Source organism: Hemiscyllium ocellatum, chromosome 9 (assembly GCF_020745735.1).
Source record: "Hemiscyllium ocellatum isolate sHemOce1 chromosome 9, sHemOce1.pat.X.cur, whole genome shotgun sequence".
Lineage (NCBI taxonomy): Eukaryota > Metazoa > Chordata > Chondrichthyes > Orectolobiformes > Hemiscylliidae > Hemiscyllium > Hemiscyllium ocellatum.
In genome coordinates this window covers 71,812,915-71,838,635 of record NC_083409.1, presented here as the reverse complement: position 1 = coordinate 71,838,635, position 25,721 = coordinate 71,812,915, and the positions used below count along the sequence as shown (strand labels likewise).

The 25,721-nt window shown below is 38.7% G+C and overlaps 1 protein-coding gene across 2 annotated transcripts in view; it reads left to right on the top strand.

Annotated features, from left to right (window-relative positions):
• The first annotated feature begins 211 nt into the window (after positions 1-211).
• The window catches only part of faf1 (Fas (TNFRSF6) associated factor 1), a 389,085-nt gene continuing 363,575 nt past the window's right edge, over positions 212-25,721 (top strand). Inside the window, exons 1-3 of one of the 2 annotated variants that reach the window (XM_060829823.1) lie at positions 212-487; positions 6,125-6,193; positions 20,712-20,758. In XM_060829823.1, the coding sequence (XP_060685806.1) occupies positions 446-487; positions 6,125-6,193; positions 20,712-20,758 (158 nt within the window). In that variant the 5' untranslated portion in view covers positions 212-445. Of the gene's footprint in view, positions 488-6,124; positions 6,194-20,711; positions 20,759-25,721 lie in introns of those variants that run through there. The other variant, XM_060829824.1, reaches the window with a different exon arrangement.

Sequence of the window (25,721 nt, the reverse complement as noted above, 5' to 3'; positions counted from 1 at the left end):
AGGCGATTACTCTGTGCTAAGGGGTGAGGGGGTGGAATTGCTCTCTTCTGGGAGAGAAAGAGAAAAACTTTTCTCGCTGCTCCGCTGTCAGACCAGTTGACAACTGCATCACGTGTAAGAACGGCCGTAAAGACGATGTTTATTTCTCTTCACGACAGCGTGACAAGCAAAATTAGTGAACGACGTTGCCGTAAAGTGATGTGGAAGCGTTCATTCTTTCCAGGGGTCGAGTTTATTAACTCAGTTCTTGAAGAAAAACAGTAGAGCAAAATTTTCGTTTACGTTGTTTTAGACTGTGGTTAGTAGTTAGTGTAGAGCCGAGAAGGCGCTTTAAATAGTGGTATTGACGATTGTTGCCGGCGAGGGTAAAAGTTGTGGAGATGTGAACTCCCTCCGTGTGTGTGAGTGTCCTGAGCAGCCGGACATAGTTGAAAGAAGCAGCAGAATGGCGGCCATGGACCGAGAGATGATTCTTGCTGATTTTCAGGTGCATTCGATGTTTACAGAGACTTTTCCTATGTCTTACTTAACGAACAGTGGATGAACGAGAACCGTTACCATCCTTTTTATATTAAATTGGGGCTATGATGCACCAGTTACCTGGTTGTCATGTAATTAATTGACCACATGTTGCTGCTGTTAAATGTAGGATAGGAAGATGTAGCTGATTTTATCCCTTGCTATCTGTATCTTTTTAAAAAAAAAGTTACGTTTAATATGTTTTATTTTTGAATGTTCAGGTTTGGTGGAGCAACCTCTTTTTTTGAAAAATAATCTGACTTTTTGTTTCTTAATTCACACAATTTATTAACTGAAAACAACAACTCGGATTCAAATAAGTCCTAAATGAAAACTGAAAAAACTGCCAATGCTGGAAAGCAGAAACCAAAACCACGAATTGTTGGAAAAGTCAGCAGATCTGGCAACATCTGTGGAGAGAAATCAGAGTTAATATTTCGGGTCCAGTGACCCTTCCTCAGATCTGACCCTTTAGCCCTAAAAACTCCATCTTGAAAGTTTCAGTGCCTCTTGTAATCCATATCAAACGGTTTGTGCAAAATTTGCTGCGTTTTATGTTTGGTTTATTAGGTATTAGTGTTTTCTTAGCCAACCTACGTTTACAGGCTCATTTTTTTCAGTAGCAAATACATAACTTGTGGAAACTTAAATATTGTACATTATGAAATCAATGATCCATTTTTAGGTATGTTACCTCTGGGCTGTGAAATAAAGTATTGATATTCCTGCTGTTTTGATGTTAAACACTTGACAATACTTGTTGAATGAAGACACTGGATATGTAGAGCATAAAATGAATTGGTAACCTGCCCCAAATGAAGTGGTGAATAACTTGTATTTTTGGCCCTGATTCCTTAAAATTATCATTCTGGTTTATTCAAGAATCATCATATGTGATACTAGCAAACATTCATGTTCAAATACAAAAGTTTTTAATGTTTTGGAAGGAATGTGAAATGTCAAATGATCAGCTTTTCTGTGCAAGTTGTAACTTTTTTTTTTAACAAGTCAATTATTGAGCCAAATGCATTTTCCAGTATAAAAGAAAGCTAATTGGTCTAATAGGTCTAGTATTTTCTTTGATTTGTGGGAAGAGCAGTTCCCGATATCCGAAGGTGCATGAGGATTTGGATGCAAGTTTGAGGGAAGAAATGCAAAGGGATATGAAAAGTTTTTTTTAAACCAGTAAATATTGGTGATCTGAAACTTGATGCTTTTGAAGGTGATAGATTTGTGGATAATTAATAATTTCAAAGGAAATTTGAATAGGTACTTGTGGGGAATACATTTGTAGCACTAAAGGAGTAGAGCAGGGAATGGGACTGACTGGACTGTGCTATAGAGAGCTGTCATGGATTCATTGAACCAACTGGTGGCCTCCAATACCAAGATGCCTCCTATTGATAACGAAGTGGGGAGTCAAAACAGGTGAAAATAAAAGCTGAAACAAGGTGCTGCCCCAGATGTACAAGAGAAGAGGAAGTTCTTCTTCTCGTCCTCCACTTCAAAACATTTTTGACAACAGTCTGTAATCAAACTGGTTATCTTTCTTGTAGTTACATAGCAACAAACCAACTTTTCCTCTTGTGAAGTGGGTGGATATCTCTGAATCGTTTTTGAGTTTTATTGTTGAGGAACTTGGTTTAACCTACCTTAAAGATATGGAGCTTTATAATGCTTTTGCAAGATGATTTTAAAAATCACACAACACCAGTGTTTCAAAAGCTAGTGCCTTCAAATAAACCTATTGGACTATAACTTAGTATTGTGATTTTTAATGTTGTCTACCCCAGTCCAACACGGCTCCTCCAAAACGTTTGCAAGATGAGTAAATATTATCAGTGGATTGATGTTGATAAATTTATCAGCTATACCAGAAGTAACTGATCCTTTGCAGACTTTGGAAGATCCCTGATGTTCAGTTCTTGATCTGTATAAACACCTGAAAGATCAAAATAAAACAGGACGCAAGTATGCTGGTGACAAGAGCATGTCAGGAATTCAGAGGAAGCAGCTGGAATGTTGGAACCAGTGGCAACAGTGTTGTAAGGTGCAGGCAAGTGGGAAGGGAGGGAAATTGCGGAAGGAAGAGGGACCCCCAGCATAGTGCTCATAAATAATGGAATGGAGAAGTCCAAGTTAGAGGAAGGGGCATGACTAAAGGAATGATAATTATTCAATATTGTAGCGCAAACTGTGGGCATTAGGCTTATCCCATTTGTGCCAGATCTTTGAAATTTACATCTGCATGTGCTTGTGTAGTTCCTTTCCTGTACTAAAATGTCCCAAAACATCTTGGGCATTTGGAAACAAAATGACAAACCCACATTAGGGGATCTTAGAGTCAATGACCCACAATTTTTAGTTAAATAATGTTTTGAGGATTTTACTTTTGAAAGAAGGAATGTGAATTAGGGAGGTGCAGAGCTTCAGGTCTGGGTAAATGAAACACAACCAACTGTACTTTTTCCCAAAACCCTGCATTGCAGTCTTAAAATATATTCCCTTTTGAAACATCCTATGGAATCAGCTACAATCATCTCCTTGGTCTTGCTTTCCGATCTTAATAACTTTCTATGGGGGAAAGTCCAATTTTCCTTCTAGTTCTCTCGTCAGTGTTTTAAATGTATGGCATCTGGTTACCCACCCTCGTGCCAGAGGAATCAATTCCTTCCTATTTGTCTAGCGGAATCTTTTATGATTGTAAGTATTTGTTAGGTCTCCCTTTTTTTCTGCTCGAGAATTATCCCAGTTTTTGCATGCTCTTGACATAACTGAAATCCCTTGTGCTACGAGTCATGCTGTTAAACCTGCCTGTTACCCTTCTCTGCCTTAAATTCGCACTAAATTGTGGTCAGATTTATAGGCTGCATCCTAGTTGACATTTAACTGGTGATTTTTAAAAGTTGAGTATAACTTCCCTGTTTTTGTATTCCAGATTCCTTTATACCAAGACAAGCATCCTGTATTACTTATGAAAACACTAAATGCTGGAGAAACTCAGGAAGTCTGGCAGCATCTGTGGAGAGAGAAACTGAATTAGAACCATTCTGAAGAAGAGTCATGCTGGACTCCAATTTGAGCCCCCTCTCTCTGCAGATGCCATCAGACCTGCTGAGTTTCTTATTCTTGTTTTACTTGCCTTGTCAACTTTTTTGTATTCAAGTTATGGAGCTGATTTTTAAGAGTGGAACGCTGATATTGCTTGATGAGTTCTTTTGTTTCAAGGTAGACATTACTTTGATGCAGTGTATGCCATGTAGATTTGTATGTGGCAAGTATATTTCTGAGGGACTCTTAAAATAATTTAAACCATGATGAAAAAATGAGTTATTTTTGTCTTCATGGGAAAATAAATAATTACCTCTTTTGTGGGTATCAGCAGCAAACTCAACATTTGTTCCTTGTCCTTAATAGTCCTTAAATTGAGTGACTTATCAGACCATTTCAGAGTGCAGTTGAGCCAACATATTTCCATAGGCCTGGAATTAACATGTAGGCCAGACCAAGTGAAGATGACTTTTTTTTCTTTCTGAAAGAACATGAGTGAACTGGATGACTTTTACAGTGTCATTTGATGATAGTTTCATGGACATCATTACTGAGATTGGTTTGCAATTCCAGAATAACTAATCAATTTAAATTCTGTCTGGGAGATGAGAACCCATGTTTTCAGAGAATTAGTTTGGACCTCTGGATTACTCGTTGAGTGATATTACCACTGGCTGCTGTCTCCTAGAAAAGTGATGGAGTTACATTCATCATCTTTCAAGACTGCTTGAAGTCTTTAGTTATGGTTTCAGAAATTTGCTGTTATTTCAGAGAAAGATAAGAATACACTATCAACACAGATTAAACCTTTGTACAATGAAGTCCTTGGTTCAACCCAATGTTAGGGAAGCAAGGTGTGGATATGTAGTGGGAAACCTGTAACGTCCAAAGTTAGGTGGAGTTGCTAATGGTTTGGATCAGCCTTAGGTTGTCAGTGTGGGGATGTAACCTGTTGCTAGGGAATGGAGTTTATCGTGGGAGTGAAAGCAATGGCCTGAGTGTGGCTGGTATTGGAGGAAGGTTCGGCTTACTCTGTACTGAATGCTGTTCAATTATTCTGATAACATATTGACACTGGAGGAGTCAAGATGTGATGGTGTGGTAAATCTGGATGTTGTCTTAGCCTGATGTTTCAAGTAAAATTGTGAAAGCTGTTTGCATGCAGATGAGGATTGGAAGGATGTTAGGATCTATGAGGGCATCAGAAGTAAGAGTGGGCTGACATTCCTGTACAGGCGATACTGAAACTATGCTTTGATAAATAATAACGAAACATGATACCATTCAATTTTTTTTCCCTAATTTCTATTACATTACAGAACACTATACAATATTGTACTTCTGTGCATAGCTGCACATTGGTTTCCAGGTTTGATTTTCTCACTGTTGTGTTTCAGTTTAGGACTGTTGTGGTGCTCAATAGCACCACCTTCCTGTTCTAAGCAGAATCATTCATTGAAATAATCACATTATTATTTATCCTACTAAATGTGGAATCCATATTAAGTAGATTTTCGTGATTTGTGTAAAACTAGAATCGGTGGAAAAGTGAATTGGGCCATTTGTATATTTGGGAGACAATCTGCATTGCCAGTTTTGTCCTTGGGCATGAGGTTTATGTGATAAAATGCGTGGCTGTGTGATTATCTCCAGTATTGTTGAGGTAGATAATAAATGCTTTCAAAACTAGCAAGGTATTTTTGTTTATTATATGATATGCCATCAAGTCTCCTATAGAAAGCAACTGAATATCTTCAGTTCTGTTTTAATTGTGAAGTATTCCAGAATTTGTTGTGGTATGAGTCAGGAATTATTTTTCCGAATAATTATTTTTATATATAAATAATGTGACCTTAATTTTATAATAATTGTAAGCTTCCTCTAGCATACATAAAACTAATTAGATGGTCCTCTTGTCTTTTAATAAGCTTTAACAGGCTTGGGCTATGTGATCAAGTAGTCATTTCATGTTTTTATTCCATGTTGGATTTTTGATGCTTTGGGATTGAATAACACAGTTAAGTTCATTAGGTTTCACAGGCGATAAATACATTTCCCATTTTCTTTGGTTGTCTCAAATAGATACTGAACAATATAAAACAAGATATGTAAAGTGCAACTGTTGCATCTGGTTAAGTCATAAGGATGTGTTGATATATTGCATAATACTGAATTTTGAAATATATATTTGAAATGTTGACAAGTGAACTAATTGTTTACAGACCACCATTTTTCTCCACTTCTATCCCCACATAAGAATGAACATCTTGTGTGTGTGCACTTGTTGCACAGTTATGTGATGTTAACTCTTTCTGTTGCTTGAGTTGTTGGCTAAGCTGCAACCATTTTCTCAACCACTACCAGTTCGTTCTTCCAGCTCATGCACTTTGCTTCTCAACGCTTTATTAAAAATTTTGGAGTTCAAAAGATCCATCGTATTCAATTATGTAAATTGGTAAAACAAATTGTGCAGTGCACAATTATATTATGCTTGTTATACATGAGACACTTACAAATGTTTGCTTTTTCAAACATTACTTTTCATTTTCTGTAGGCATGCACTGGAATTGAAAATATTGATGAAGCTATTACATTGCTTGAACAGAATAATTGGGATTTAGTGGTAAGTACCTCGTGTGGCATTTGAGAAATTAATAATTTTGAATTGTAAAGTGATTTTAGGAAGTCTTTACAAAATTTGTGAAGTACATTTTAAACTTTTTCCCAAAACCTTAATTTACCATGCAATTCAACTTCTGAAGAATGCAGATCTGGTTGAATTATTTTAAGATTGGATTTTTGCTGCAGCGTGGCATATAGAAGTATCTGCTGGCATTGTGTAAGTCATCTTTTATGAATCTTTATCAGTTCCATTTTTTGTGTGAGTCTTGATAACATCATCTGAATGCACAGCTTCCAGCTTCACATGCACAAAACCCAGCTCAACCTCGCCAGAGTTCTCTCAACCTGTATTATATCTAATTTCTTATACTGTCAACTAACAACCAGTATTTGGTGTGCAAAGATTTCATCATGTTAAGTAATAATAGTTACTGAAGTAATTATCTTTGGTCACTGTCATAAAATTTATTACCTAGCTGCTGATTCTGTACCCCTTTCTGATTATTAATTGGGCCTGAATCAGTGTGTTTGGAACTTTATCTTCGTGTGTAATCCTAGCTGATCATCTGACATATCCTTTCCATTACCAATGATGCATATTGCCACCTTCATAATATGACCAGTCTCAACCCACCTGTTTCTTAAAGATCTTGTCCATAGCTTTCTTACCTCCAGACACAACTCTTCCAAAGTTGCCCTGGATCATTTTGCGCCCCACGTTCTCTCTAAACTGTGCAATTGTGCATCAGTAGATATGATGATGAATGGCTTCTGTTGAAAAAGTCGATGCCACGCATGGACATTTTGGAAATCTGCACACAGCAAAACAACTAAAAGAGATGTTACTTGCAGCCTCATGATCTTGATCTTATGTAAAAGTCTGCATAAATCCAGTGATGAGACATCTGTTATTTCACAGGATTCCAGTTTTTATGTAAGAATTTTGTTCAGTTTTTTTTTTACAAACTTCACCTCCTGTTGACTGCTGTTACGTTTGATGCAGTCAGAGCCAGAGCAGGGATTTGGAATAGGATCTGCTGTACAAAAATGAGGAAGCGATTTAGGATTGGGAGAATGGCTGCTGGTGTACAAAAATGAGGAAGCGACTTAGGATTGGGACAAATGGCTACTGGATGGCTGAGGTAGAAGAGGAGCTGCCAAAGGTAGGCTATGGGCAGTTGGTTTAAATAGAGAGGCTGGTGATTGTGTGTGTGTGTGTGTGTGCGCGCGCGTGGAAGGGGGCTGAAAGTGGCTTAACTAAAGGAAGTTTTTCAGCATGCTTCAAACAGTCTCAAGGGTACATAACAAGACCAGAAAAATCAAGTCAATACTTTACTCTATGCCGCTGGAATCATCACCGACACTGACCAGGCAAGGGCTGGATGAGAGTTTATTCATCTTGAAGGGAAGTTCTGAAGTCTTGGCAAAGTTTAATATTGTAAAAACTTGATCATCAAATGTGGTAAAGTTAACAAAGAGGCAGAGACCATCGGAGTCCATTGTCTCTCTATCAACTACCATGACTGATTAGCAGTAAATTGTGCATATTGCACTGTAAAAGATGAATTAATGTGGGAGCACATTGTTGTTAGGGTGATAGATGAAGTAATATTTAATTTAATGCAAGTAAAGAAGGATTTACTCCTTGTGAAGGAATGCATAGTTTGTGAAGCAGATTGGGATCTGGAATCAAAATCAGGTCAAATTATGCAGAGAGAGTCTGAGGCACAATGGAAAATGAGAGTCTGGACAATTTGTAGACCCAGAATCAGAAAACATGCTGAAGTAAAGGATGCCAACAACCATTTTTGATTATTATTGCTTCAGCAGACAACCCTTTGACTTAGCATCTGCATCTGAAATAATCCAGAGGACAACACCTAACTGTATAAATAATAATCTCCTGCATGATTTTGCAAAGGAAGAGCATGATTGTAGAGTTAGAGAAGTTCTGAAAACATTTTAGGACGTAGGCCGAAAACGAAATAATGAGTGTTAATTTCTAAAGCTAATGATTAAATTTGAGATCACATAGTGCAAACCACAGGAACAATGGCTGATTCTCAGAAAACAAAGGTAATTGGAGAACTTCAGCAACCCAGGTACAAGTGTGAGAGATTCCTAGGGATGGTTCACCTAGTTGGGGGAATTCATAAAATCTCTGTCAGTAAGTAATGAACTGATGACAGAGAGTTATTGAGACTAAACCAATAGTGGTGCTGGAATGGCCATCAGAAATTTGTTCAATAATTAAGTTGTTAATTTCTGTGGTATTAAAGGTCAAGTTGCCATATTCCTACCTGAGCGAACGTGAGGACTGCAGATGCTGGAGATCAGAGTCATGATTAGTAGGTGAGGCAGCACCCAGGGAGCAGGAAAATCGGCATTTTGGGCAAAAGCCCTTCATCAGGAATGATTCCTACCTGACTGTAGGGCTGCTGTTAAGAGAAAGTGGTTTTAACTTGACAATCACCATACTTCAGTTGGAGGGAGGGGTTGAGAAAGAGAGTAACCACAGCTGGTGTGGGAATTGAACCCATGCTTTTAGAATTACTTTGCATCACAAACTGTCCATCCAGCTCACTGACCCCTTCTGTAGTATTATGCCATTACAAATTCCAGTTAGCAACATGATACCTGTGGATGCAAACCATAGTTAGGACATTCAACCCCTCAAGCCAGCTTTGCCATTCAAAAATACAATGGCTGATCATGTCGTAACCTTCAATCCATGTGCCTACCACTGATGATGTTTGAGTGCCTTGACAAAACATTATCTACTTATACCTTTTAAAAATCATCAAGGACTCTGCTTTTATCATCTTTTCCTGAAAAGAGTTCCAAAGCGCCATGACCCTCTAAGATGAAAAAAATTGCTGATCTCTGTTTCAAATGGGTGACTCCTGAATTCCAAATAGAAACCCCAGTTCTAGATAAGCCCACAACTTGAACAATTTACTCAATACTATTACGTGGTCTGTGATTTTTGAGGTCCTCCCTCCCTTGTGTTTCTGCTTCTGGGATGTTGCTTGTGTTCTTTATTTGTCAACTGTTAAGGGCAGCATAGTAGCTTGTGATTAGCACTGGTGCCTTACAACGCCAGGGACCCATGTTTGGTTCCTGTCTTGGGTGACCGTGTGGAGCCTGTACATTCTCCCAGTGTCTGTGTGGATTTTCTTCTGGTGCTCCGTTTTCTGTTTACAGTCCAAAGATGTGCAGATTAGGTGGACTGGCTATGCTAAATTGCTTGTAATGTCCAGGGATGTGCAGTCTAGGTGATTTAGCCATGGAAAATGCAGGGTTATCGGGAGTAGGGATGGTTCTGGGTGCGAAGTTCTTCAGAGAATAGGTGTGGACTCAATGGACTGAATTTCTTGCTTCCATATTGTAGGGATTCTATGATAATACTTGTTCGATTCACCTGTTATCTTTCAAATTTCCACTATTAATTCTCCAGTCTAACTTTCTGTAGGATCAGTCCTCACTTTGTTAATATTTCTAGCTACTCTAATCTTGCTGTCTTTATTAGGTTCTTTTTGGTCACTTTTTTAATGTTCCGTTTATTCTTCTGACTTGCCACCTGCCTTTAGACAGTTTATGTTTTTAAGTTTGATACTATTTTTAACTTGCTAGTGAGCCATGAGTAGTGAGTCCGTCACTTGGAGGCTTTTTAAATTTGTCAGGACGTATCTATTTAGTATATTTTCAAAAATCCCCTTTAAATGTTTACTACTGCATCACTTGACCCATCCTTCAACTTAATTTACCAGTTCACTGTATTCAGCTCTGATTTCGTGCTCTCATAATGGCTTTATTTAAATTTAAAATACTGGCCTTGAACCTATTTCTTTTTCCATCAGATTGAATGTAAAATTCAAGCATATTATGATCACTGCCATCTAGGAATGTTTTCACTGCGGGATCATTATTTAAGTTATCCTATTCTGTTGCACAGTAATTTGTCTAGTATAGCCTGCTGTCTGTTCAACTTCAGACCATTGTGCTCTAATAAATTATCCCAAAAGCTTTCTATGAGCTCTCATCTAGGCTACTTTTACTTCTCTGATTTCCCATCTGGGTGTAGATTAAAATGTCCAATGATTATTACCATGCCTTTCAAACAAAAACTCCAATATTTCTTCCTTTTATGCTCTTGCCCACAGTGAGGGGGCCTCTATACCACCCGATGCGAAAGTGAGGACTGCAGATGCTGGAGATCAGAGTCTAGATTAGAGTGGTGCTGGAAAAGCACAGCAGGTCAGACAGCATTCGAAGAGCAGGAAAGTTGAAGTTTCGGGCAAAAGCCCTTCATCAGGAATCCTATCATACTCTCAAGTGACTTCTTGCCTTTGTTTTTTCAAATCTCTACCCAAACTGTTTTCATGTTCTGGTTTCCTGAACTTGGATAGTCCCTCTCTGTTGTGCTAAAGCCATCATAAGCTAACAGAGTACCCCTCCCTCTTATTCTATTTTCTTTGTAATTCTTAAGTGTCATTTTAAGATTGAGGTCCCAATCCATGTCAACTTGCAAACGTCTCTGCAACCAGATTATACTTATTTTTGTTTGAACTCTTGAATTCATCTGTTTTGTTGCAAATGCTGAACACAGTTAGACTCTGAGCCTTTAGTTATGGATTATTTTTGCTTTTTAAGTTCTAGTGTGATATGTTTGTTGATTAGATTTATACTCTCTCTCCCTTCCTTCCCATGTTAATACTTTACTCTTTGCTCTTGACTGTAAACTTAAGTTTACTCCATCTACTCCAGAGTTGTTCTCTTGCACCTCACTATTCAATTTACAATCCTTCCTTAGTTATATGGTTAGCAAAAATACCAGCCCCAGCCTTGTTCAGGTGGAAAACCTCCATTGATATAGATCCTATCTTCTCTAGTACTGATATCAGTGCCCCACAAGCAAGTACCTACTTCTCCCACACCAGTCATGCAGCTAATCTGATTTACGCAATATTAATTTGCATGTGTATAAGGTAATAATGTAAAGATTATAACCTTTTTGAGAGTCTGCTTCTTATTCTGGTGTCTTTCATCTTCTGCCTGGGAGGACAATTCCCATCCATGGGTGGCATTATCGCTAAAATGGAAAAAGAGGCCGGTAAATTATGCTCTAAGTTTTCTAATGAAAATGGGGAAAAGATGTGCCACAATAGAAAAAAAGTCTTTGTGGCACGACAGGTTTGTTGGAAGTTGAGTATTTCTGGGAGGACGGGTGGTGGCAAAGGTTTAATATTGTAACAGATTACACACCACTGTTTTTTCTTATTATCACGAAGGAACTTTTTGAAGCTGCCATCTGTAATTCAGCATTTCAGACCATGTTTGATGAGAGAAAACTCAACCATGGAGTACGTACAAATGAAGTGTCAAATAACGGCAAATACTTTATCGAGAGTGAGGTCTGAAGAGGCTGCAAAGCAAGACTTCTGAGTTTATAGTAGGACAAGGATAGCAGTCAGTAACAAACTTGTCAACGTCAGAGGAAACAAGTTCCAAGAGATTGGAGAAGCTCAAAACAGATGAAGAATGTCTCCAGATTAGGAAATGCTGCCAGTCTGATAACCGGCATATATCTGCAGCAACCTTATATTAAGACAATACCTTTGCAACAGAAACGTCTCATGATTACAGATGATCTGTTTGTCTTTATTGAAAGATTTGAAATTACCTAAAATATCAGAATTGGTATTCTCCAAAGTATTCCTCAAGGTTATCTTGGAGTATCCAAATGTTAGAGTCCAACAGTCAATTTTGTGGCAAGACATTATTCAGTCTGTTGAAGAGTTCATATCCAATTGTTGAATTTGTGCTATTAACACAATATAACAATTATTTCATCCTTTCCATGAAGAATTTTGAAAGATTAGGAATGAATTGTAGAGTTTAAAGGGAAAATATTTATTATGGAATATTGTATAGCATTGCAGCGGACATGAGGATAAAATTATTAAAACAAATCTTTAATTCCTGGCATGGTTGTATCTGTTTAACCACAATTTGCAGAAGAGAATTTGGAGCATTTGCCAAAGAATATTGGTTCATTTATTTAACAATTGACCTTCTAACTCATGAGATCTTCTTAAAAATAGATGACATTAATTTCACTGGATTGAGTTATGGATCATCACCATTGCAAGACAGATTAGCTTCAGAATTGTGATGAATTGAAGGTTCTGAACTTGGCTTCCATTTGTTGACCGATAAATTGAATATTGTTACCATGGAAAACCAAGATGAGAGTGAGAATTCCAAAGAGAAAAGTTAACTAGAATCTGCCATTGAGTGAGGGAGTTACCAATTCTTTAGCCATGGGAAAGAGTATGGATCGGAAATTACCAACAAGAAGGAGCTATTGAGGAAATATAACAACTAAGATTGTGTTTCGAGGAAGCATCACAAGGTATTATGAGAGTCCGTCATCTGCTGGTATAGAACTTGAATGCTTATTTAAAACAAAAGATTTTGTTGAAGTCTTTCATCTTCTGCCTGGGAGGACAATTCCCAAAAACATTAGTTCAAACGGAAAACCAACATCATACTGCTGATTGGTTGGGGAGTTGAGGTAGCGCTAGCTGGAAAATATCAATCAATGATTATTGACAGTTAACTGCCAGACTTTATTAAACCAGAAAGATTGACTCTGATTGCCCTCTAAAATGAACTAATGCTGAAACAAGTAATTTTCTGTTACCTATTATGAGTTTAAACAAGTACAGTGCATTCACGTTTTCTTTTTGCAAAGAATAGGCCTTTGTTTATTCGTATGTGTAGTTTCCAGTACACACGTGCCACTCTTCATGTTGAGCTGATATAAATTGGCTGTCAGTGTAATTCCTCTCACATTCTGGAATATTTATGAAATGTTTAGTAATTGAATCTTATTTCATGATGGATCTTTGTGTTGAGTTTTGTAACAAAGGCTGATTAGATATAGTCAGTACCTTGCTTGTTGTGAATCGCTGAAAGGATCTGCCATTTGGTCTTTGAGGCAATGGCCTGCATATCTAACATCGCATTGACACTGAAAATGATACTGTATTAGTCATTTGTATGATAGAACACCCATTTGGCTTAATAGCAGCATCTCTGACACGAATGTTAACCCCATGGTTTAAAGTTTAAGCCATGTCTGTCAGTTAACTGTCAGTATCATTATTTGGTGCACTCTCCATGCCAAAGCCTCTGCCAATCTCTGTCTGCTTGCAACATGATCAGTCCCTTCCTGTCTCGCAGTATAAGTGTTGGTTTTCACTTTGTATTCTCGTAATCCTGACAACTGCAAGGTGAAATGTTCCACCAAAATTGTTTTCTTTCAGCAATACGTAAGCAATCAAAGAACCATTTATTATCCTTGAAAAGAGAACCAATACAAACATGACATATGACTTTGACTTTGGAAAAACAGAGATTAGTGAAAGCTCAAAAATACCCAAAATGAAAATAGAAGAAACTGTGTACCAGATTGCCAACCTTGGAAAACATCCGAATAAGACCAGGGAGAGTTGTAAAATAGTTTTGTAGACAATCCTTGGACTGTTTGAGACTTTGGAGGAGATTGGCTTGGGAGAAAAATGTAAATAATGGGACTGAAGACGTGGGAAATTTGGAGTAATGTGTTAAAAGCATGAGGTTGAAGAGATCATTGTGTAAGATCAAACATCTAGAGTCTGGAGAGAGTTGTTATGGAGGTGACACTCAAATTGCATGGAGAATTCTAACTGTGTAAATAGTCTGGAAATAAATTGTTGAATTGAACGTTGGCTGCAGTCGAGTCATTTGAAAGACAGTCAGGGCCCTGATACCCCGACAAGAAAGTAAAACACACAAGTCATTCATGCATGCTACAAAATGATAGATATAGCAAACAAAAGTGTTTAAAACATGAGTTAGAGTTCAAATTACAAGGGGGAAGTATTGATTAGCATATCTTAAGCTCCACCAAAAGAGAGCATAAAACCTAGAATGCTTACTTGCGCACCCATCACATCAATATAAGGAAACCATTTTCCTCTTTTTTTTACTCTACTGTAGAAAATGTGAACATGCTGTCGATCTAGTGTCATGTGACTCACTTTGAAGCACAGGTTAAACTTATTAGCAATTGCCAAATTGAGTGTATGAATGTGAGTGACAGCATGAGCATCAGCTGAGAAGGTCAGGAGCGGGTATGTGTTTTTTCCAATGAAACATGCCTGAGTCAGCCAGGCATAGTTGATTTTGAGTTAAAGAGAGGAAACACTTAAGACCAAACTGTTGTGTTGCCATAATCATACCAGACCATAAGAGAGAGAGAGAGAGAGAGAGCAGCAATTGGTGATGATTTAACCTGAGGGCTACCAGACCGCAGGTGAGGGAAGAGGTTGAGAAGGAAAGTCCTTTATGGTAACCTCAAACTGGTGATGGGAATTGAACCCACGCTATTGGCATTGCACTGCTCTGTAAACCAGCGATCTAGCCAATTTAGCTAAACAGATTCCCAAGAACAAACTAGTGAAGCAGCTTACAAATATGTGAATGAAGGAAGATTGATAAAAGGGACTCCAATTGTGTGAATGTGGAGAACATGAGCAAAAGTAGATTTGCATGCAACATCTGGCAGTCTGAGCAAGAGATTGGAACAATGAATTATGTTTGAGGGAGAGTGGGAGGAGGTAAATGTAATGTAGCAACTGAAACTCGCTGTAGTTTGTAGCATATGAGAAAATATGTGGGCATTTGGGAAGTTTGAGCATGTCCGTTCCAAATTTGTTTCCGATTGAGAGTGCATGTTTGCAAACCGTATAGGTCTAATACATCCTATGATGTCTGTGGGAATAGTAAACTTAACAGTCACATGTGCCAGTGACAGAGAAACTGTGAGAGGAATAAACTGTACAAAAGATCACACATTTTTTAAAAAAAAAGTAGAGAGTACATACATAAGTCAGACAAAGATAGAAGTGACATGAAGGCAAGATTAAGCAGTGTAAATGAAAGCAATGTTGATAGATGAAGCAAATGGGCATAATTGTACCAAATTGAATTCAATGTAGGCAAACACATTGACCTCAAGAATAGAACCGTGTGCTCCGTGTGTGATGAATAGCTAGAACCAATGAGATCCAATGCGAGGTTGGGTTTGTAGATCATTGAGAAGTTATGAATGGGTACAGAAAATAATTACAAAAGCTCCTGGAATGATGGCCATTTCTCGAGGAATAGATAACACATGGCTGGAATTCCTGCTTCAGTTATGCAAAACCCTGGAATACTTTGCGTAGTTATCGATATCACACCCTGGGAAGGATATATTAGCTGGCATTGGAGAAAGGTTAACGTATTTACTCGAATGATATCTTTGATTCCAGGGTTAACGTCTGCAGAGAGGGAGACTACATAAGCAAGAATTGTACTCCCTGGAAGTTCGATACTTAAGAGCTGATGTTGTTAAACTTTTTCAAGCTGGTAAGGGGAGCATATGGTGAGGTAGAAAAATAAATTTCCATTTGGGGAGTCTAAGACGAGGCACGGTCTAAAGATCAAAACCAGGCCTTTTGGGTGAAATTAGGAAGCACTTGTAAAAGCAAAGGATATTTGGAGCTCAGTTTTGCAAATAGCAATTGTTGTTAGATCAATTAATTCATTGAGTTTTACTATTGGGTTAGTGAAGGGTAGTTCTGTGGAATTGGGTCACAGATCAGCCATGGGGAAAAGCTCAAGGGCAAAAGGTTCTACTTCCGTTCCTAATTTATGTGTGTCACGTGTATAGTGTGCAAGCAGATTCAAAAGAGACACAAACGTTTTAAAAAACACAGAACCACGCCATTCAGCCCTTCGAGCCTGCTCGAGCATTCAATATTATTATGGCCGATTATCCAATTTAGTACCTTGTTCTTGCTTTTGTGTCATATAATTCTTAGGGCTAAAGGAATGAAATGATGTCTAACTCCTCAAAACATTCACTGTTACAGCCTCAACTGTTTCCAGTGGCAAAGAATTCTACAGGCCACTCAGTGGGTGAAGAAATTTCTCCTCTGCTCAGTCTTAAATGATCTATCTTCAACTGTAATCTGTGACCCCTGGTTCTGGACTTCTAAGTATTTGGGAACATAGGGAAAACACAGGAACTTTCTAGTCCTGTTGGAATTTTATAGGTTTCTATAAGGTGAATGTCGTCCTAATCAATCTAGTCTAGTCCAAGTCACACCGAAGCATGTCTGTATCCCACTCATGGCTCACTCTCCCTTTATCCAGCTTTGAGCAAACTTGGACATGTTACGTTTAGTCTCTTCATCTAAATCATTTATATATACAGAGGAACCTTGATTATCTGGCAATTGATTGTCTGAATATTGGATTATCTGGCAAGATCACAAGGTCCCAATGCTTGGCTAAGCTATGTTATTTGGCATATGATTAACCGAACAAAATACTGCTACCACTGTTTTTCGGACAGTTGAAGTTCCTCTGTGTTGTGAATAGATGGAATCCAAGCACTGAGCCCCTGAGTACTGGTCACTGCCTGTCTTGTGGAAAAAAACTTGTTAATTCCTACTATTTGTTTCCTGTCTGCCAACCAGTTTTCTGTTCATGTCAGTAAACTAACCTCAATCCCATGCACTTTAATTTTGCATACCAGTCTCTTCTGTTGTACCTTATTGAAGGCCTTCTGGAAGTCCAAGTAAACCACTTCTACTGGCTTCCCTTTATCAACTGTATTAGCTATAGCCTTAAAATTCCAGTATATTTGTAAGCTTTCATAAATCTATGCTGATTTTGTCCAATCCTGGCATTGCTTTCTAAGTGCTCTGCTATTAAATCTTTTATGATGGACTTTAGCACTTTCTCCTCTACCGATGTCAGGTTAACCAGTCTATAATTTGCTGCTTTCTGTCTACTTTTTTAAATAGAGTGGTTACATCAGCAATTCATCAATCCATTGGAAGTATTTCAGAATCAGTAGAAGATTTTAAGATGAGTGCCAATGTATCCATTGCAACTTGTGCTGTTGAGTTCTCTGGAATGTAGAATATTAGGTTGAAAGGTAATAAATTTCCAGGGCCCATCAGTTTGTCCAACACAGTTTTCCATCTAACAATTTCTTTCAGTTCCATGTGCATCTCACACATGGTTAAGAAGGTGTTTAGCATGCTTGTCTTCATTGCTCAGACATTTGAATATAGGCATGGGGATGTTATGTTGAGGTCGTACAGGATGTTGGTGAGGTATCTTCTGGAGTATGTTGTTCAGTTCTAGTTGCCCTGTTAAACGAAGGCTCTTTTTAAGCTGGAGAAGATTCAGAAGTGATTTACCAGCATGTTGCCAGGAATAGAAGGTTGGAGTTATTAGGTGAGGCTGGTTAGGCTGGGACTTTTTTCACTGGAGCAGAGGAGGTTGAGGGGTGACCTTATAGAGGTTTATAAAATAATGAGGGGTATAGACAAGGTGAATGGCAGGGTTCTTTTCCCATGGATGGGAGATGTCAAGATTAGGGGGCATATTTTTAAGGTAAGAGGAGAGAAATTTAAAGATATGAAGGTCCATTTTTTTTTAGTGTTCGTGTGTGGAATGAGCTTCTAGAAAGGAAGTGATGGATGCATGTATAGTTACAGTGTTTAAAAGACATTTGGATAAGTCTATGATTAAGAAGTGGTTGGAGGGATATGGGCCAAGCACCTATAACAGGTTAGATGTCTGTATACAACCCTGACTATAGTTTTCTGCCTCGTCGTGTTTCTAAGCTTCAGCCATGCCGATGCCACTTCACCAGAGCTAATATTGTGTTAATTTCTGATGGAGTATGCCCAAAACATTGACTTTCTTGCTGCTCAGATGCTGCCTGACCTGCTGTGATTTTTCCAGCACCACACTTGACCAACTCTGACTTTTTCTGCATCTGTAGTCCTCACTAACTCCTTTTAATTTCCTCTTTAACCAGCAGTGCTACCCCATCTTCTTGTCCTATTTGTATGTCCTTCCTAAAAACTGAATACCTTTTGACATTCAATTCTTGTTGTTGATGTCACTTTTAGACACACCACCAATCCCTTCACTATGATGCTGCTACAGGATGCTTTTTCTCCATACTGCTTCAATTGCCTGCACAACACACTATTCCCGAACTGCTTTACCACAATGCCGACTGTTGGATGCTCTTTCAAACTGCTTCACTATGATGTAGGATACTTGGTATCGACATGCACGCAGTCAGAGGAAGACCGACGAATGTGAGGAAGTGAGATATAGTGTACAGTTAGAATGAGACAAGAAGAGTAGCTACATGGCTGCAATGTTTGCAGAGAATCCAAGGAGGAAATGACTGAGCAGTGAGAGTGGCTGCATTTGTGCATCACACAACGCAGAGGAAGATTGCAAGTCACACAAAGCAATCTTGCATTTGATGATGATTCTCACATACTGAGGATATCTCAAAGTGCTACACAACCTATGACTTATTTTGAAGTATAGTCCATGACTTCCATTGAGGATCTCAGAAAGAACTAATGCAGGGAGATGTGTAATCTGTGAGTGAACCATTTACAAGCAAGCCATGTTAAGAGTGAGTGTGTGCAGACAGATAGACCAGATGTCACTGATACCAGTAGCGAGGAAGAAAGAGTGTGCATGTGTGTACTGCTATCACCAAACATTTAGTGAGCAACTATACGAACCACAAAGCTGGGATGAATTGCAAGAACCACAGAAGAGAGAAACATTGCAAAGGGGAGAGCATGTTTTGTGCTTTGTAATTTATTTGTGGTGCTCACATGCTATTTTGTTGATTTAGTATGTTGAACATCCTCTGTAATTTTGGGCTTTGGTCTACCTTCCTAAATAGGAGTGACGTAGAAACGTAAGCATTTGGTTGTGTCTGACATGTTAGGGTTTTGACAAGCTATCTGGAGTTGAGGATTTTCAGTCAGTGTAATGGAAATTTTGAGTAATTGATAAATTAACTTGTTTTTATACACAGATCTTGAGATTTGCTCTGTTGGATTTTCATCTGAGTTGGGCCGAAGGGTCTGTTTCCATGCTTTATGACTCTTGGGAGATGTTTTTATTAGTGCAAATTTGTGGTATGTATTCTGTGGTAAAACTTTGGTCTGCGGAATATCAAATATAATCCATTGAAGGATGGGAAGAAAATAAAACACCTAAAAGTCACAATTGATGCAAATAATGGTTTACCAAGAAAATTATATTCTTGTTGTGGTCCTTATGTGTAAATTTAAGTTGATTTGAATATATATTGTGATGTGTGTCTGTGTATATACAGACTCCTTGAAGCAGAGCTTGGATCATGTGAAAGAAAGTTATTAATTGGACAATGGCATATTCCACGTTTTGGCTTTAAGTTGGTAAAAGCAGCAGGGGTGCACTTTTACTGTAGTACTGAAGCTAATTTCAGTGAAATAAAAAGAGAACTAATAAATTAATAGGTAAACAGTGGAAATTGTTCAAACAGGAGATGATTTAGATACAGGGAAAAATACTCCCTACAAGAAACAAAGAGGTCATACTAACATGCTGGAAAAAGCTTTGGCTAAGCAGTTGTGACAGTATAGTGCTCACTTTTGGAAAGTTGAAGAAGGATGTCTGAATCCGCTGTATCATGTTCAACTCATTCCTGAAATTTACAAAGATGATCTGTCGTAGAATTTGGAAACTCTATACAGAGAGACTTGTAGAATTAGACTTTTAAAAGAATAGTGAAGGTTAAAAACAAATTTTGTGAACTTGTTTAATATCACAAAAAAATTGATGGGAAACTAATTTCCACTAATCAATGAAGTGGTAACTCAAACATTGTCAGGAATGGTTAAAGTAATTGTTTTATGTATAGATTTTTAGTGCATGGAATGTGCTAGAAGCAGTGATGAGTGAATTGTTAGCAACTTTCAGAAATAGAGTGGTTAATTTTGAATAAGAAAATGAAAAGGGCAGAAAAATGAAATAAATTCACAAGTTTTGATAAGATTTGTAGCTCAGGTTGAGGTTCTGGATGTGGGTTTGCTCACTTGAAAATGAACCTTCCAGCTCAGCGAGCAAACCTACATCCACAAATTGGCCACTTGATTTCACATGCACAAGGAACTAGATGATCAGCTGCACTGTAAATTTCAAGAATCTATTTACACTTGCAATCTGGTTAGAGCATTTGTGCCCCTAAATTGCTGTGATTGTGGGATTCTATCACAATGTGACAGAAGGAGACAATGCCCTTGTGTTCTCTCTTTCTCTCTCTTTGCCAAAGTTAACCCTGGGAGAAATGGCAACAACAGCAGAAATTGTACTATGTTGTCACTCTTGGCACCAAAATGGTCGTCTTCCGTTTTTCTTCAGCCTAATCAAATATCCTTGATTTGAAGGCAAAATTTTGCAGGTGCTGGGAGTCTGAAATTAATTTGGAAAAACTGAGCAGGTCTTGCAGCACTTTTGGAGAGAGAAATAGTTAACATTTCAACTCTATTCTTTGGAATTGATATGGTTCTGATAGTGTTTTTATATTTTGCATTTATTTACAGGCGGCTATTAATGGAATAATCCCACAAGAGAATGGCATTTTACAGAGGTAAGTAACCTTTATGTTTTTTCACATATTTGAAGTTCTTGTACAAATTTTTCAGATATTGAAGTATAACATTTTGAAAAGGTTTTTGCTTGGTAAAGTTACATTTGCTGAGTTTGAGTTTTAAATTTTCCAAACTGAGATGTTGTTTAACATCAACTTAAATAATGTTTTTGACATTTTCTGTCATTGTTCTGTTATAAATACTGATTTAGTAAGTATTTCTATTCCTGTATTTAAACATTAAAAAAATTCTGAAAGCACTTTGCAGCCACATCCGTGAGAGAGAAATAGTTTAGATTTCAGGTTGATGTCCTTTCATCAGAACTGGGAAAAGCTAGAAATGTACTGGGTTTTAAGTAAGTGAAAGGGGAGTTTGTCAAATTATCTTGGATTTCATAGGGTTTTTTCTTTTGAACCTTCCAAGTGGGATCTTGTCAAAGGCCTTACTAAAGTCCATGTGAACTACGTTAATTGCACTACCTTCATTAATATATTTAATCCCCTATTTAAAAACCAACTCAGAATTTCCGTGTAATAAATCTATGCTATCCCCGATCAATCCTTGCCTTTTTAAGTATTGATCACGCCTGTCCTTCAGAATTTTTTTCCAACAATTTCTCTATCACTGACATCAGACTAACTGGTCTGTAATTACATGGCCTATCTCTGCTGCCCTTCTTGAACAAAGGAACCATAACAGTTTATTCTCCAGGCATCTGAAACTTCACCTGTGGCCAGTGAAGTGTTAAATATCTCTGCCAGGACTCTAGTAACCTCCTCCTTTACCCTCCCTTACCAACCTGGGATACATCTCATTCTACCCTGGGGATTTGTGCACCTTTATGCTCACTCAAACATCTAATAATGCCTTCTTATTAATCTTAACATGCTCTCGAACTTTACAATACCAACTGAAATCTCTACCGTCAACGCCTTTCTCTTCTGTGAACACAGATGAGAAATATTCGTTTAAGACCTCATCCATGTCCTCTGGCTCCACACACACATTGCCCCTTTGGTCTCTATTAGACCCCACTCCTTCCCTCGTCATTCTCTTACTCTTAGCATACTTACAAAATGCCTTGGGGTTTTCCTTAATCCGATCGACCAAAGGTATTCCATGGCCCCTCCTTTGTCCTTATAATTTCTTTCTCAAGCAACCTCCTACACACACCATACTCCTGAAGGTGCCTCCCCTGTTTTTAATGAACACTACCAAACATGATCCCTTTTTTTCCTTACGCTCAACATCCCTTGACATCCAGGATTCTCCGAACCTCTTTCACTCTTAGAAGAACATGCTGGCCCTGAATTCTCACTGTACTACTTTTTAAAAGGCTCCCATTTTCCAAATGTAGACATACTTGCAAGTAGTTGTTCCCACTGTGTTTGCCAGATCCTGTCTGAAGATATTGAAATTGGCCTTGCCCCACTTGAGACACTTAACTTGTGCACTATCCTATCCCTTTCCATAATAATTTAAAAACTTAGGGTTATGGTCATTATCCTCAAAATGCTCACCCACTGACACTTCAACCATTTGCCTGGATTTGTTCCAAAGGGTTAGATCTAGCAGTGCCCCTTCTTTCGGAGGAATGCCTATATACTAGCATAACTCAGTTTTTCCTTTTCTGAGCTGGCATTATCTAATTCCTTGCAGGTTTGAACCCAGAATCACTGTCCGAAAAATAACTTTGATTTTAAAATCACTGTCCGAAAAATAACTTTGATTTTATCTCAATGTTGTTTATCTGCCAGGAAGTCTGGTTAAGTGATTATTTATTGTAATCCCAAGGCATTGCCAGAAATCAGAGCCCAGAGAAACCTAGTTTACCCCATCGCAAAATCTAATGTTTTTTATCCCTAAAGCATTTGGACCATCACAGAGGGAAAGGAAGATCTATCTGAAGCACTGCTATAAATGTTTCAATATCAAAAGATTGTAACAGCCAGAATGAAAAAAATGTAAGGGAGCACTTGGAGGAAGCACAATATGGGGAAATATAGTTGATGTAGCTTTGGACGTGAGTGTGTTTATAATGTAATTTAATTGGTAACCTATGGAGAAGAAGTTGAGGAAGAGAAGAATCTGAGGTGGGTGATTACTAGGTGATATAAAAACAGAAATTGCTGGGAAACCTCAGCAGGTGTGGCAGCATCTGTGGAGAGAAGTCAAAATTAATGTTTTGGGTCCAGTGACCCTTCCTCAATGGATTATTTGATGAGCTTGGGATAGGAATTGAAAGCAAAGTTGATGACATTTTACAGTTAAGATCAAGATCAGAAAAAAACACTGATTAAAGTAATCAATGTATTGGTAAAAGAGATGCAGCTGGGAACTGGAGTATGACGGGAAATTGGTATGTCCCACGGGTCCGATGGAAAAAAGCTACACGTCACATATGAATAACCTTGACAGGACAGGAGGAAGAAAGTGAAGTTAAAGAAATTGCTATTCAATGTATGCATGTCAACAGCCAGGAATAGGAGAGTGGTGGTGGATGGAAACTAGTTGAGACTGTACTCGAAGAAGAAATCATAATTGGAAGAGGAATGGGTCATTTGTAGACCCTTGGCACCGTTTGAGAACATCATGATTGATATTTTGTCGCCTGTAATTTTTAAATTACTCAATATCCCTTTTGAGCTGAAAATGTGTGGCTGGTTAAAGCACAGCAGGTCAGGCAGCATCCAAGGAACAGGAAGGCCAGAGCCCTTCTTCAGGAATGAGGAAAGTGTGTCCAGCAGGCTAAGATAAAAGGTAGGGGAGGAGGGACTTGGGGGAGGGGCGATGGAGATGTGATAGGTGGAAGGAGGTCAAGGTGAGGGTGATAGGCCGGAGTGGGGTGGGGCGGAGAGGTCAGGAAGAAAATTGCATGTTAGGAGGGCGGTGCTGAGTCCAAGGGAATCGACTGAGACAGGGTGGGGGGAGGGGAAATGAGGAAACTGGAGAAATCTGAGTTCATCCCTTGTGGTTGGAGGGTTCCCAGGCGGAAGATGAGGCGCTCTTCCTCCAACCGTCGTGTTGTTATGTTCTGGCGATGAAGGAGTCCAAGGACCTGCATGTCTTCGGTGTAGTGGGAGGGAGAGTTAAAGTGTTGAACCACGGGGTGGTTGGGTTGGTTGGTCCGGGCGTCCCAGAGGTGTTCCCTGAAGCGTTGCGCAAGTAGGCGGCCCGTCTCCCCAATATAGAGGAGGCCACATCGGGTGCAGCGGATGCAATAGATGATGTGTGTGGAGGTGCAGGTGAATTTGTGGCGGATATGGAAGGATCCCTTGGGGCCTTGGAGAGAAGTAAGGGAGGAGGTGTGGGCGCAAGTTTTGCTTTTCCTGCGGTTGCAGGGGAAGGTGCCAGGAGTGGAGGTTGGGTTGGTGGGGGGTGTGGACCTGACGAGGGAGTCACGAAGAGAGTGGTCTTTGCGGAATGCTGATAGGGGAGTGGCGGGAAATATATCCCTGGTGGTGGGGTCCGTTTGGAGGTGGCGGAAATGACGGCCGATGATTTTGAACCCATTTCAATCCACTTAACTCAACCTTTTAAAAAATGTTCAATGACTCGCCTGCTAAGGCTCTCTAGAGAAGAGACTTTACAGACTAATGACCTTCTGATAGAAGAAAAGTTACCCCCTCTGTATCTTAAGTGGGAGATGTCTTCTTTTCAGACTGTGTCCCTTAGCTTTGGTCGATTCTGCAAGGGAAACATCCTTTCAACGTCCACTCTTTCAGATGCTCTCAGGATTTTACATACTGAATTAAGATCATTCCTCAATCTTTTAAACTACAATGGATACAGACTCAACCTTTCTCAATAAGACCTTCAAAGTCTTTAAATTGTACTGATAGTGGATGTAAAATCTTGGATGTCCCTGATGAGGATAAGACAGGGCCAGGAAATTGGTAATTATTGAAGAAACAAGAGAGATGGAGATAGAAAGAATCTGACCAAGAGGAGGAAAAATAATGTAGGGTTGTGAAGAAATTGTAGGTTTATCAGGGCAGTCCTGTTTGTTAGTCTTGGCAAAGAAAGGTAATCTGGCTGTTCAGAGTTGAGGGTCTAAGAGTTTGGAGTTTGTGAACAGAAGATCTCCTACTAATGGAGAAATCTTGTATGTTTCGTTTTTCTAAACTCTGGTAAATTACCTCCAGCTTTGGCTAAACAGTTGTTTAGCTGTCATTGATAACTGAACTTATTCATCACAGGAATCAACTGGTAAATTTCTTTAGTACTGCCTCCAATGCTAGTATGGACCAGCAACCCTAATTGTATTAGTTTTAAAATAGTGATGGAAAAAGGTAAACCAGATATAAAAGTTTGCGTTCTAAATTGGAGAAATGCCAATTTTGATGGTATGAGGCAAGAACTTTCAAAAGCTGATGTTTGCAGGTAATGGGATGGCTGGAAAATAGGAAGCCTTCAGAAATGAGATAATGAGTGCGCAGAGACAGTATATTCCTTTTAGGATGAAAGAAAAGTCTGATAGGTATAGAGAATGCAGGATGACTAAGGAAATTGAGGGTTTGGTTAAGAAAAAGAAGGAAGCATATGTCAGGTACAGATAGGACAGATTAAGTGAATCCTTAGAGTATAAAGACAGCAGGAGTACTTAAAAGGGAAATCAGGAAGGTGAAAAGGGGACTTGAGATAGCTTTGACAAGTATAGAGTTCAGTAGAATTCAAATGGATTTTACAAATACATTAAGGACAACAGGGTAACTGGGGAGAGAATAGGGCCCCTCAAACATCAGCAAGGCAGCCTTTGTGTGGAGCCGCAGGAGATGGGGGAGATACTAAACAGGTATTTTGCATCAGTGTTTACTGTAGAAAAGGACATGGAAGATACAGATTGTAGGGAAATAGATGGTGACATCTTAAAAAATGTCCATATTACAGAGGAGGAAGTATGAAATGTCTTGAAAATGCATAAAAGTGGATAAATCCCCAGGACCTGATCAGGTGTACCCA